Source organism: Rhincodon typus, chromosome 45 (assembly GCF_021869965.1).
Source record: "Rhincodon typus isolate 14 chromosome 45, sRhiTyp1.1, whole genome shotgun sequence".
NCBI lineage: Eukaryota > Metazoa > Chordata > Chondrichthyes > Orectolobiformes > Rhincodontidae > Rhincodon > Rhincodon typus.
In genome coordinates this window covers 5,413,109-5,427,794 of record NC_063376.1, presented here as the reverse complement: position 1 = coordinate 5,427,794, position 14,686 = coordinate 5,413,109, and the positions used below count along the sequence as shown (strand labels likewise).

Below are 14,686 nucleotides of genomic sequence, written 5' to 3'. Positions count from 1 at the left end.
ATACTCTAGACTTAAGTGAATTTGCATTCTACCATCTGCTATGGTGGGATTAGGACATTAGCCTGGGCCTCTGGTTTACTAGCCTAGTCAATTACCACTACATCACTGTCTGCCCCATTGTAGATCACCTACAAATTGTCAGAATGGTGCAGTGAGCTGATTACTGGGTCTGATATCAATAGGATGCATCTTGAGATAGAATCTTTGTGCAGTAAACCCTCAAGGGTGCTGCACCGGGGTATAAAACAGTATGTTTTTTAATGGGAAGACAGGGAATTAAATTCAATTCACACTGTAGATCTATCAAGAGGATGGCCACTCAGATGCTTTTTAGAGGAGGCACATGATGATAACATGAAACAAACATTCTTAGCAATGCAGAGTAATCAATGTCCACAGCAGTAGTTGCATCATATTACCTCTTCATTGACCTCTTTCACAATTGCTTGTATAACCTTCCTGGTTTCAATGCCCTCTTCAACACTGCTACGATGGTCTGGCACCTGCTGCATCTCACTTGAGTCAGCTACATCTGGCTCGCAACCCGTGTCCATGCTTTCCTCTTTCAAGATAAAACAAGGTCTCCATCAGACAAAGAAAGCCATATCAAAACAAAAAGTTTCATTTTAACTGATCTGGAAAGCATTTAAATTTCACAAAAACTGTCATGCTGTAGCCAGCCTAAGGACCTTTCATGTCCTAACAGTGCCTCAACAATGCAGCTAGATATTCTGACCTCCTTGCGAAGGGGCACTAGACTCAAAATGCTAACTCTGTTCTCTCTCCACGGATGCTACCAGTCCTGCTGAGTTTCTCCAGAAATTTCTGTTCTTGTTTCAGATTTGCAGCATCCGCAGTTATTCTGACTTCTGTGTCAAAGATATTCTGGCTCTGTGTTAGATATCCTGGCAGCCACTACTATCCAGGAGGACAAGGGCAGCAGATGCATGGGAACATCACCAGGCCTGCAAGTTCCCCTCCAGCCACTCACCGCCCTGACTCGGAAATGTATTGTCGCGGAGTTAAAATTCTGGGACTGTGGGTGCCCTACACCACACAGACTGAAGCGGTTCAAGAAGGAAACTCATCGTCACCTTTTCAAAGGCAACCAGGCATGGGAAATAAATGGTGACCCTGCCAGCGATGCCCATGTCCGTGAATTAATTAAAGAAATAATCCATTAGGCAGCTCCCATATCTTGAACTACTTTAAGTCTCACTCATCTGTCAACCTGTGCTTGCTGACCTACGCCATTCAGTCACTCCAATTTTAATATTTCAACTTTTTCGCCTAAACTCTTCCAGTGCCTCCCCACCAATCTCTGTCTCCTCCTCCAGCCTCACAATCTGAGCACTGCGCTAATTTTGGCATTCCTGAAATGAAATCATCCCACTATCAGCCGGTATCTTTTTATTTACCAGGGCCCTAAGTTCTAGAATTTAGACCCCTCTGCCTTCTGAGAGGCTTAAAATCTACCCACAGTGACTTGGTGGCACAGAACTTCGATACTTTTTCTTTATTCTTTCACGGTGTGAGAGTGTCGCGGGCCAGGCAGCATTTATTGCCCATCCCTAATTGCCCAGAGGGCAGTAAAGAGTCAACCACATTGTTGTGGGTCTGGAGTTAGGATGGCAGTTTCCCTCCATAAAGGACTGCTAAAGATACCTCTGGAAGGAGATGCACATTGCCAGAGGTTTACACTCATGTTTACATCCAATGCACTCATCAGGAAAATCAAAAACTATCAAATGGCCATTTGAAATTTGGCATTCTTGCATTTGTCCTGATGTGTGCAAAACTAAAAACTTCAGCAACATGTAAAAGCTACCTCTTTGACCAAGTTTTGCCTCTAATATTGCCTACTCTGCTCAATGTCAAACTTCAAATGGTAATCACTTCTGTAAAGCATCTTGGATTGGTTTGAAGATACTGTATAAATGAAAGTTGTCATTCTTTTGTTAAGAGCAATCCACAAATTCAAGCCCGATACTGAAAGAGCGCGTCAATGAAAAGATGTGTTTTTTTTAAACAATAGCAGGATTTGGACATATTACTTAATGCAATATTCTGCCGCTGAGTTGAACCCAGAATCTCTTCACAATCAATAATGTGAATTTAACGTCATTAATGTTAGCAAAATGCTCAAATCTACTTGCAACCAAAAAACAAAGAACGAACTCATTCAGAGCTCTACTTATGCCGTCGCTCAGAAGCGAATGCGTCTGGACTGCAAGTTTTGCTAATGCCTTCTTTCTTAACACATTGATAACAACAATGGAAGAAGGGAGAAAAGACAGGATGGTGGGGGAGAATAACTGATGGAGAATGGGCAACTATCAATTTGCTTGACAAAGAAACTGCTTATAAAGCAGTAAAATGCACCAAAAAGCTCAGCAAAGCTTTGACACCAAGCCACCAAAAGCTTGGTCAAAGAGGTAGAATTTAAACAGAACTATAAAAGGTAAAGAGAGAAGTACAGAGTTATAGGAAGGGAATTCCAGAGGTTGGGGCCCAGGCACCTAAAAGGTTTGACTGGGTCAGAAATTGGGAGATTATTCTAAGATAGAATTGGATGACAGAAGAGAATTCAAGAGGGTTGAATTCATTCCCAGGGCAGAAATGGCTATTAAGAGGGGGCATAATTTTAAGATGATTGGAGGAAGGTATAGGGGAGATGTCAGAGGTAGTTTCTTTACACAGAGAGTGGTGGGCGTGTGGAATGAGATACTTTAGAGACTTTTAAGCGACTCTTGAATGGGAACATGGATGATAGTATAACGTAGGGTATGCAGGATAGTTTGATCTTAGTAGGATAATAGGTCAGCACAACACGGTGGGCCGAAGGGCCTGTACTGTTCTATGTTCTATGTAGGGCTGAACTGGCAGGAATAGGAGACAGAGACAGTAAGGATTATAGGATCTGGAGGAGTTTAGAGACATGAGGGTGGATGGGTGCAGTGGAGTGGCTAAGAACATTTAAACAGAGGTGTCTAATCAAGGTACATAACGTATCATTTGGGAACGTGGCTTTTTTAAATTGAGGTGGATGGATTTTGGTTTCAATTTTGCATCTGGGATATTGTCTGTAAGGTATGATTCTGTGAGTATGACTATGTCAGGCTGAGCTTAAATAGCCTGTGAGACACCTCTCCCAATTTTGGCACTAACTCCCAGATGTAAGTGCAGAGGACTTTGCACGGTTGATAGGGCTGTTTCTGCCATTGACTTTTCTGGTGCGTAGGTTGATGCCAGGTGATCCATCCAGTTTCATTTCTTTGGCACTTTGTAGCGATTTGTACAACTGAGTGGCTTGCTAGGCCACTTCAGAGGGCACTTGAGAGTCAACCATATTGCTGTGGGTCTGGAGTCACATGTAGGCCAGATCAGGTGAGAGTGGCAAATTTCCTTCCCTGAAGGACGTTAGTGAACAAAATGTTTTTCCGACAATTGGCAATGATTTTACAGTGATCAGTAGATTCTGAATTCCAGACTTTTTTAAAACTATTATTGATTTCAAATTCCACCATCTGCCGTGGTGGGATTCGAACCCTAGTCCCCAGAACATTAGCTGGGCTTCTGGATTAATAGTCTAGTGATAATAACACTAGGTCATTGCCTACTCCTATAGGGACTAAACACCATGGTAACCAAATACGAAAAATTAAACCCATGGTCTGCTATACTAGGGTTGACTGTGGGGTCTGATTTGTCAAGTATTAACATCAGCCAGGATCATAACAGATGTTGTTGTGTAGGTAGCGAGCACAGGGGTGACTGGTGAATGGGACTCTAGTTTTAATCTATTCTTTCATGCGACATGGAGGTGGGAGAGGTTCACTGACAAGGACAGTGAACCATAAACCTGAGCCATTGCGATCCATGTCTGCAATTTCACTGACACTGTTTTAGGGGATGTTCCAGAATTTCAGTGCAGTCACAGTGGACTAATGGGAATCTTGTTCAAGTCAGGATGCTGTGCGACTGGAGGAGAACTTGCAGGTAGTTGGTGGTTAAGATACAGGAAGCAAAGTTTTAGTGGAGCTTAAGAAGGTACAAGGTTGCATACCACAGCAGGGGCGTAGCTGAGTCTCAACATAACAAAGCCATAGATAAGAGCTTTTGCAGAGGGAGGTATTTGGGTGCGTGATAGTATAAACAGGAAAGCAGGTGAAGAATTGTTATTTGAATCCTATGGCTCTGCTACTGATCCACAGAACACTCATTTCTGTCAGATTCCTTTACCTGTATTAATGTTATTGCATTCAAGATGACGATGTTCAATGTGGTCAAGCAAGCACGCCTTCTCTTTACTGGAATGCAGATTGGCAAGACGCAATGATCTCCTTTGAACGCAGTTTTGTTGTTCCTGAGGAAGACAAACAAGCAGGGGTTATATCAAATGCAGAAGTTCAGGAATCAAAGGGCCTGCTAAGTACAGTTAAAGAGATAGAGATAGTAAATTATCTACACTGGAAAGAAAGACCGGATAGCCTTAGCAACAATTGAAGGACTTCATCAATGGCTTTCTCTCCATCATAGGGTCAGAAATGTCCCCTAATGATTGCATTACATCTAGCACCATTTGAAATTACTCAAGTACTGGAGGAGCCCAAGACCAAGATTGATCAACATTCAGGCTTAGCCTGATAAGTGGCAAGTAGCATTTATACTACACAAATGCCAGGCAATGAACATCTCCAACAAAGAGAACCATCACCCCTTGATATTCAATAGCATTAACATCACTGAATTCCCCTTACTATCAACACCTTGGGGCCTACTACTGATCTGTGGCTGAACTAGATCAAACATACAAATACTGGGGCTACAAAAGCAAGTCAGAGACTGAGCATTCTGGGAGGTCTGCGCAACACCAACAAGGCCCAAGTCAGGTTTGTGATGGAATGCTGCCCAGCTGCCTGGATGGGTGCGGCTCCAACAAGACTCAAGAAGTTCAATACAATCCAGGATAAAGTAATTCATTTGATTGGCACTTCACCATGCCAATCCACCACTTCCAGCATGCAGCCCCTCTACCAACAGTAGCTACAAGTGTGTACCATCTACAACAGAAGCTAGACAATGCTGTAGGCCCCATTAAGCCTATTGTGACAGCAAACAGGATGCCAGGAATGTTTTCTTTGTTCGCTGCTGTTATCAATGTGCATTTATGTCATTTTGGTCTGTTCGAATTCAACTCTATGAACGTGCGAAACCCAGATGTGGCTGTGCATCCCAGTGTCCCATGTCTGGAAGGGACGTGACCTTAGCTGTGTGGTCAGTTGGTCTGAGAGATCAAGTGGAGCTGAGAGATGCCATCACAGATAAAAATGTTTTCCTTCAAACAATGAAGGATCCATGAACTAAAATTTCTGGCACTACCATGTATATCTAGGAACGTGCCTTAAGTGCACCACTGAAGCTGGTTGTGGCAGCAATTAAAGCATTTGCCTTTGATTTCAGAATAGCAAACTCCTCTTAACCTGCCCTGTTCTGAGTACTGTGTACACACATGACATGAGAGCAAGATACAATTTCTAGTCCCTTCCCTCTTCATACAACCAAAACAAAAAGAAGCATATCACACACGAGGGCAAAAGCTACTGTGAAATTATTACCTTCATCCTTTTTAGTTCTGTGTCTGGTTCTTCGGTCTGCTTTACTGATGAGCTTTTTTTATTTGCTTTGCACTTCACATTGCTGTCCTGCTTGCCTTTGGGATTTCTATCCCTCTGATCTTCAGGGTATTAAACAGAAATCAGTAAATTTAAAAATTGGGCAATCTTTAACCAAGTACACGCACGACAGTAAACTGCATTAGAATAATAAAACCAGACTATTACTTCAAGTGGTACAAAAACAATGATGGAGCCACCAGAATCATAGAATCCCTACAGGGTGGAAGCAGGCCATTTGGTTCACACCACCTCTCCAAAGTGCATCCCACCCAGACCCACCCCATCCTTGAAACCCTACATTTCCCACGGCTATGCCACTTACCCTGCACATCCCTGGACACTATGGGCAATTTAGCATCTTTGGACTGTGGGAAGAAACTGGGAGAACTTAGAGGAAACCACGCAGACACAGGTAGAACGTGCAAACTGCACACACCTACAGTTGCCTGAGGGTGGATTCGAACCTGAGTCCCTGGCACTATGAGGCAGCAGTGCCAGCCACTGAGCCACCCTAAGGGTAGGAAAGGGAATTTGCACAAATTTTATATTCATTAAGATCTGTTAGCAACAGAGCAAATACATGGTCCTGCAGTTTATATATCACAAGCAATCATCATCATTCCCAAGAATGGGTTTATGATGCAGAGTTACATTGCTGGGTCAAAATCCTGCAACTCCCTTCCTAACAGCACTGTAGATGTCGCTACATCTCACAGACTCCAAGAAAGAAGCTCACCACCATCTGGGCCACAACAATTATTGATAGGCAACAAATGCCACCCAAGCTAACAATGCCCACATCCCATAGACAATTTCTTTTTTAAAGCTGATATTACAACATTGTAAAGACTGCTCTTTACTGGACCACTGAGATCCTTCCCCTTTGTAAAAGGGAACTGGATAATTGATTGACGGGGAGGCACTGGCGGGGGAAAGGAGATGCGGAATAAATTGGATATGCTGGAAGACGGGACTTGGGACCAGGATCAGGCCATTTGGCTCTTTGGGACTGTTCTGGAATTCAACAAGGTTTGATTCTGGTTTCTTTCAAAGAGCTGGCCCAGCGTGATGGACGGAATGGCCTCTCTGTCAGCACTATATTCTTCCCTTGTACTGCCTGCCCCCTTGTGACCACTGTGGGTATTTCAGATATGCGGAGGGTAAATGAGGAAATGGATCAAGGTTTCCCAAATACAAATCACTCAGGGGAATCCAACTCCATGCCACGTCTGTTGGCCAGACTCTCCAAGTTATGAGACACAATCCCTGCAGAGCTCCCACCTTTCCTAGGTGACCCTTTGCCAGAGGAAACCTTCGGCAGCCAGCGACCAAATCTGTCTCTTGTCTGTGGCGTTTTCGGTGATCTCCTGTCCGGTTGGGACTTCCTCAGAGTTCTCTTCTCTGCGACCTTAAGTAGCCAATTAAAAAGAATCAGTGTTTCCTTCAATTAACACAAATAAAAACAATACAAACTATCACTTCGTGTTCCAATAGATGTATTTTAATAGAACCCCACTGTTCATCCTGTTGTGGAAAGTCAAGAGGCCAGAGCAATGTGGTTGATTCTTAACTGCTCTCTGAAGTGGCCACTTCATCAAAGAATTGAAGTTGAGATTTGGCTAGAGACCAGTAACCAGACAAAGTGTGGAATCCAGTGTCTAAAAAAAAGCTTTAAAATTCCACTGTTTTGAATATACAACAATAAACTTTACATTCAAACACAATTCTTTGAACTTTACATCACATAAAGAAGGGATCGCTAAGAAGGCGTTTAGCACACTTGCTTTCATTGCTCAGACTTTTGAGTACAGGACTAAATAAAAACCAAATGAACTGCTGATGCTGTAAATGAGGAACAAAAACAGAAGTTGCTGGAAAAGCTCAGCAGGTCTGGCAGCATCTGTGAAGAAAAAAATCAGAGTTAAAGTTTCGGGTCTGGTGACCCCTCCTCAGAACTTGGACCTGAAACGTTAACTGATTTTTTCTTCACAGATGCTGCCAGAACTGCTGAGCTTTTCTAGCAACTTCCGTTTTTGTTCTTGTTTCGAGTATAGGAGTTGGGACGTCATGTTGAGGTTGTACAGGACATTGGTGAGGCCTCTTCTGGAGTACTGTGTCCAGTTCTAGACGCCCTGTTGTAGAAAGGATATTATTAAGCTGGAGAGGCTTCAGATGAGATTTACCAGGTATGGAAGGTGTGGGTTATAAAGAAAGGCTGGATAGGCTGGGACATTTTTCACTGGAACGTAGGAGGTTGAGAGGAAACCTTATAGAAGTTTATGAAATAATTAGGGTATAGATAGGGTTAATGGTAGTTGTCTTTTCCCCTAGAAGGGGGATTTTAAGACTAGGGGGGACTTTTTAACGCAAGAGGAGAGAGATTTAAAAACGACAATCTTTTATACAGAAGATGGTTCGGGTGTGGATGAACTTCCTGATGAAGTGGTGAATGTGGGTATAATTGCAACTTTTAAAAGACATTTGGATGGATATATGAATAGGAAAGGTTTGGAGGGATATGGGCCAGGAGCAGGCAGGTGGGACTAGTTTAGTTTAGACTAGTTTGGCAAAGACTGGTGGGACTGAAGAGTCTGTATCCATGCTGTATGACTATAACAGTAATACAGTCTATATGCACAACGCACATTCTAACAAGCAAAATAAACACCTGGTAAATATGGATAGTAGACTGTGATAGAACACCCCATTACATTAAATAGTATGTGCCTTCAAGGGTGTGCCAGTGCACAGAAATCTGGGAATTATGTGCATTAATCACTGTCAGTGACAGAGCAGGCTGAGAAAGCAGTCATTTAGGGTACTTGGGGACCGAGCTATGGTGAATCTTCAGAAAGCACTGGTTTGATCTCAACTAGAGGACTCTCAGTGTCCAAGTCTGCATACCAAACTTTAGAAAGGATGTGAAAGCATGAGTGAGGTCGGCAAAAAGATGAACAAGAAAATTTCCAGAGGAATTTCAATGATGTAGTTAGAGTAGAGGACTCTGGACTGTTTTCCTTGGAGAAGGCTGAGTGGAGATTTGATTGAGGTGTTGCTCGCAGTGGTGGATGGATTGGGAACCAGAGGCACAGATTTAAGATGAATGGCGAAAGAAGCAATGGTGACATGAGGGAGGCCCATTTCAAGCAGGGGAATCGTTAGGATCTGGAATGCCCCTGAAGTCAAATCTATTCCCATTAGTGGAAGGGTCAGTACCTGGGGGCAAAGTTTATTCCTATCTGCCCTATCATTGCCCCTCAATTCTGTACATCTCAAAAAGGCACGCCCTTCAGCCTTCTCTGTTCCAAGGAACACAACACCAAGCCTATTTCATCTCTTGGATTTAGGGGGCTGAATGGTCTCCTTTAATTTTCTTTGAAAATATATTTGCTCTGAGAAGCCTTGCAACTAAACCAGTCCAAATAGTTAAAGAAAACATGCATAATGAGGAAAAGTTAATTTTGCAGTCTTATTCGTTGTACATCAGCAATGATGAAGACTGCTTTACAAACATTACCTTCATCTCCTCAGATTCTGTAATCGGGGTTTCACCAGGCTGAACCTTGGAGGGTTGTTCAAGCTCCTTTGGCTTGGAGTTTCCACTGTCATTCCCTTCTTCGGAGAGAGAGAACAGATCAACTTGAGTGAAGTGAAGGAGAGATTAGAAAAACAGCAGCGGGCTACACAGCCCTTTGAGCCCATCTTGTCATTCAATTAATCATGGCTACCTTATCTCAGGTTACCCACCTTTGTTCCATTAACTTTACATAACACATGGTAGCTCAGTGGTTAGCGTTTCTGCCTCACAGTGCAAAGGACCTGGGTTTGATTCTAGCCTCGGGTGACTGCGTGAAGTTGGCACATTCTCCCAATGTCTGTGTGGATTTCCTCCAGGTGCTTGAGTTTCCTCCCACAGTCCAAAGATGTGCAGGTTAGGTGGATTGGCTGTGCTAAATTGCCCATTGTGAAACTTGCTAACCATACCTCCTACATTCACATCCAAATCGTTTATACAAATGACGTAAAACAGTAAAGCAAGCCCCCGAGATGGAAATTGGCCAGGCAACACTGTGGTATGTTGAACCGGCAGGCAACTGGAAGCTCGGTCAATTAGGCACTGGGGTGCAGGCTAGGTGGAATAGCCATGGGAAATGTTTGATTGCTGGAATAGGGTTGGGAGTGAATCTGGGTGGGATGCCCTTCAGAGGGTTGGTTTGGACTCGATGGGCCCAATGGCATGCTTCCAAACTGCAGGGATTCTATGAAGAAAGCAATCTCAATCAAGAAATGATCAATTGATTCCCAAACCCAACAGTGTTTTTGGAGTTTGGCATGAGGGTTTCTACATTTTCCACTCCCCTATGGCTGAAGAATGCTTCCTGACCCCCCAAATAGTCTGGATTGAATTTTAAGATTATGCTCCATGTTCTGGTCTCCCTGAACAAAGGAAGTGGTTCTCTTTATCGACCCTATCATTTCTCTTGACCTTTTTAAATGTCTCTGTCAAAGTTTTGTTTATGTTTTTCCCCAAAAGAATCTAATCAAGTTAACTCACTAGTGGCAACGGTTACGGTGTTAAATGTATATATTGGGTATGTGACGAATCCAGAGGCCACGGCTGCTATAGAAAGGTTTGCATTTTTAGAGTCATGGAGCTGTACAGCATGGAAACAGGGCCTTCAGTTCAACTCGTCCATACCTACCAAATATCCTAAATTAATCCAGTCCGATTTTCCAGCATTTGAGTCATATCCATCTAAACCCTTCCTATTCATGTATCCATCCAGGTGTCTTTTAAATGCTGTCACTGTACCAGCCTCCTCCACCTCCTCTGGCAACTCATTCCATACATGCACCACCCTCTGCATGAAAATGTTGTCCCTGGGGTCTTTTTCAAATCTCCATCCCTCCCCTCCCATCTTAAACCTATGCCCTTAGTTTTGGACTTCCCTACCCTGGGGAAAAGACCTTAACTATTCACCCTATCCACACCCCTCATGATTTTATAAACTTCTATAAGGTCAGTCTCCGATGCTCAAGGGAAAAGAAAACCCCACTCTATTCAGCGTCTGCTAATAACTCAAAGCTTCTAATCCCAGCAAGATCCTTGTAATTCCTTTCGGCACCCTCTCAAGTTTAACAAGATCCTTCTTATTGAACTGTACGTACTATTCCAAATGTGGCCTCACCAATTGTCTTGTACAACCTTCACATGACGTCCCAACTCCTATACTCAATGCGCTGACCAACGAGGGTAAGCATGCCCAGTACCTTCTTCACTACCCTGTCTACCTGCGACTCCACTTGCAAGGAACCATGCAGCTGCACCCCGGGGGTCTGTGTTCGGCAACACTGCCCAGGATCCTTCCAATTGTATAAGTCCTGCCCTGGTTTGTGTTACCAAAACGCAACATCTCACATTTATCTAAATCAAACTCCATCTGCCACTCCTTGGCCCATGGTTCAACTGATCAAGATCCCATTGTACTCTGAGATAATCTTCTTCACTGTCCACTACACCACTTATTTTGGTGTCACCTGAAAACTTACTAACCATGCCTCCTATATTCGCATCCAAATCATTTATATAAATGAAAAAAAGCAGTGGACCCAGCTGGTCACTGGTCTTTAGTCTGAAAAGCAACCCTCCACCACCACCCTCTGTCTCCTACCTTCAGGCCAATGTTGTATCTAATTGGCTAGTTCTCTCCTTGATGGCATATATGCCTTTGAACCAAGCGGCTTGTGCAGCCATTCCTGCAACAGTTAAGGTTCAACCGCTTCAGTATGGGTCTGGAGTGTGAGCCAAACCAAATAAGGATGGCAAATTTTCCTTCCCTGAAGGAAATCAGTGAACCAGATGAGATCTTCTTTCTGCTCCATCAATTGATCGTCTCACAACACCCCATGAAGAGAAAGAAATCCTAAGGTAGGATATAGAGCTGGAGGAGTACAGCAGGCCAGGCAGCATCAGAGGAGCAGGAAAGTTGACGTTTCGGGTCGGGACCCTTCTTCAGAAAGAAGGGTCTAAGAAGGGTACCGACCCGAAAAATCAACTTTCCTGCTCCTCTGATGCTGCCTGGCCTGCTGTACTCCTCCAGCTCCACACAGTGTTATCTCTGACTCCAGCATCAGTAGTTCTTACTATCTCTAAGGAAGGATATAGTTGCCTTAACAGGGACAAAATAGGTCACAAGGCGAGGCAATAGGTCACCCTGGGTCAAGGCAATTGGCCCATAAAAGCAGATTGAGTCGAATATGGTTCCTACATAATCAGGGAGTGAGAGATGGTCTTAAGGAAACAGGTCAATTTCTTAAGGGGGCTTGTTGGGTCAATGCTGGCAGAATATTCCCCTACTTCTTGGGGAGGCATAGTCTCAGTACAAGGGGAGGACCCCATTTATAGGGGGTGGCGATGGCCTGGTGGTATTATCGCTGGACTGTTAATCCAGAGACCCAAATAACGTTCTGGAGACCTGGGTTTGAATCCACCATAATAGATGGAGGAATTTGAACTCAATAAATATCTGGAATTAAGAAGCTAATGACAACCATGAATCCATTGCCAATTGTCAGAAAAACCCATCTGGTTCACTAATGTCCTTCAGGGAACGATACTGCCAGCCTTACCTGGTCTGGCCTACATGTGACTCCAGGCCCACAGACATGTCGTTGATTCTTAACTGCCCTCTAGGCAATTAGGGCTGGGTAATAAATGCTGCCTAGCTAGCGATGCCCTTATTCCATGAACGAATAAAAAAACACTCAGGACCCAGATGAGAAGAAATGTCTTCACTCACAGATGTTTAAAGGTTGGAAGTCTTGACCCCAGAAAACACTGAATATTCAGATATTTGGTGCACCCAAGATTGGGATCAACATTTTTTTAGAATCCCAGAGTATCATGGTATATGAAGAGTTGGGGGTGGGAGAAAAATGACATTGAGGTTAAAGTTCAGCCACAATTGTATCAAATGCTCTATCCTGCTCCTAGTTCTTAAGTTCAGATGACTTCTACTGTGAATTCAAATACCCACACTGGGTGTGGAACCTGTGGCCTATTTCACTGCTGGTCAGCATCCCCTCCACCCAGCTCTTTAACAAAACATTAAGGTCAGAAAAAAAAATGCACGCTCTGATGCAACTTCCAAGCGTTCTCCTCAAGTGGATGCCACCTCGATGCTCCCAGTCACGCCCTTCCATAATGCTGCAGAAGCCCTTACCTCCCTGAAAGAGCCTTTTGCAAGTGAAATCCTTCCAGTCAATGACCGGCAAGTCCTGTGTAACACTGACAGGTGAACCTCTTGGAGATTTCTCTGACGAGACCTAAAAAGTCAACGAGTTTAGAAATAAAAGTGATTTGTCTCCTGCCTGGGTAAAATACAAATTGAACCACAAAGTTCTTAACCTTCCTTTAATGCAACTGATGCGATTTCCTTTCAACCCTCAGGTTTCCCGAAATGGGGTTCACGACCAGCCCAGTGGGGTCACACCAAGAGATTTTGATGTGGTGGGTACTGAGCTAGCCATGACTGCCATGGAGAGTGAACTGAGTGTAAACAGTTTTCAGGCCTCCTTCAAATCCTCATGGATATTTTTTCAATGGGCATATCTCTGAGGTCTGATTGCTCTTGTGAAAGAGAAACATGAAAAGGTGGGTGCTTTTTACCACAACATCTGCAGTTTATAGGCTTTCCACCATGTTCAACCTCCCCCTTCCGCTACATGTTCAGCAACTGAAGGCCGCCTGCTATTTCCCAAACTTGCTTCGACACACCTTCCACCCAAAGCTGCCATCTGGGCATCCGAAAGATGGAAACGTATTGGATAGTGTAGGCTATTCAGTCCCTTGAGCTTGCTCTGCCATTCCAGTTCGCAGCTAATCAAACACCTCCATGCTACTTTCCTTTTCAATGCCATCGCCATATCCTGTGACCTCAATGAAATCGGAGGAAGGTTCACTCGACCCAAAACGTTAACTCTGATTTCTCTGCATAGATGCTGCGAGACCTGCTGAGTATTTCCAGCGATTTCTGTTTTTGCTTCTGATGTACAGCATCTACAGGTCTTTCGTTTTATACCTAAAATCTGTCGGTCTCTGTCTGCAACAGGTTTAATGACTGAAATCCCACATCACAAAGACAAGGTAAACATACACAACTCTCATCTGCCCTTATAGAGTCATAGAGATGTACAGCATGGAAACAGACCCTTTGGTCCAATTTGCCCACGCTAACCAGATATCCTAAATTAATCTAGTTCCATTTACCAGCATTTGGTCCATATTCCTCTAAACCCTTCCTATTCATACACTCATCCAGATGTCTTTTAAATGTTGGAATTGTACCAGCATCCTCTACTTCCTTTGACAGCTCCTTTTATACACGCACCACCCTCTGTGTGAAAAGGTTGCCCCGCAGGTCTCTTTGAAATCTCTCCCCTCTCACCTTAAACCTATGTCCTCTAGTTTTGGACTCCCCTACCCTGGGGAAAAGACCTTAGCTATTCACCCTATCCATGCCCCTCATGATTTTATAAACTTCTATACCCCTCAACCTTCAGGGAAAATAGCCCCAGCCTAATTATCCTTCCCCTATAGCTCCAACCCTGGCAACATCCTTTTAAATCTTTTCTGCACTCTTTCAAGTTTCACAGCATCTTTCCTATAGCAGGGAGACCAGAATTGAATGCAGTATTCCAAAAGTGGCCTAATTAATGTCCTGTACACTGCAACATGACCTCCCAACTCCTATACTCAATGTACTATCCATCTCTGCACATTCTTTGAAGGGAAGTGGGCATCAGTGGCCGGGTCACAATTTATTTACCATCCCTGGGGTTCTTACAGTTTCAAGGTCACCATTAGAGAGAGTAATTTTCAATTCCAAATTTTTTTCAAAACTGAACTTAAATCCCACTAGCTGCTTGAACCCATATCACTGGATTACTAGAGATAGTAAGAACTGCCGCTGCTGGAGTCTGAGATAACAGTGTGGAGCTGGAGGAAC

At 43.7% G+C, this 14,686-nt stretch overlaps 1 protein-coding gene across 17 annotated transcripts in view; it reads right to left on the bottom strand.

The window, feature by feature from the left end:
* LOC109910522 (nucleolin-like) overlaps positions 1-14,686 on the bottom strand; it is an 89,027-nt gene that overhangs the window by 58,529 nt on the left and 15,812 nt on the right. For 15 of the 17 annotated variants that reach the window (XM_048620124.1, XM_048620116.1, XM_048620121.1 and 12 more), the window contains 6 exons: positions 12,902-13,004; positions 9,196-9,293; positions 6,960-7,086; positions 5,619-5,737; positions 4,243-4,366; positions 420-562 (listed from right to left, as the gene is read on the bottom strand). In XM_048620124.1, the coding sequence (XP_048476081.1) occupies positions 420-562; positions 4,243-4,366; positions 5,619-5,737; positions 6,960-7,086; positions 9,196-9,293; positions 12,902-13,004 (714 nt within the window). The remainder of the gene's footprint in view (positions 1-419; positions 563-4,242; positions 4,367-5,618; positions 5,738-6,959; positions 7,087-9,195; positions 9,294-12,901; positions 13,005-14,686) is intronic. The other 2 variants (XM_048620118.1, XM_048620131.1) reach the window with 2 other exon arrangements.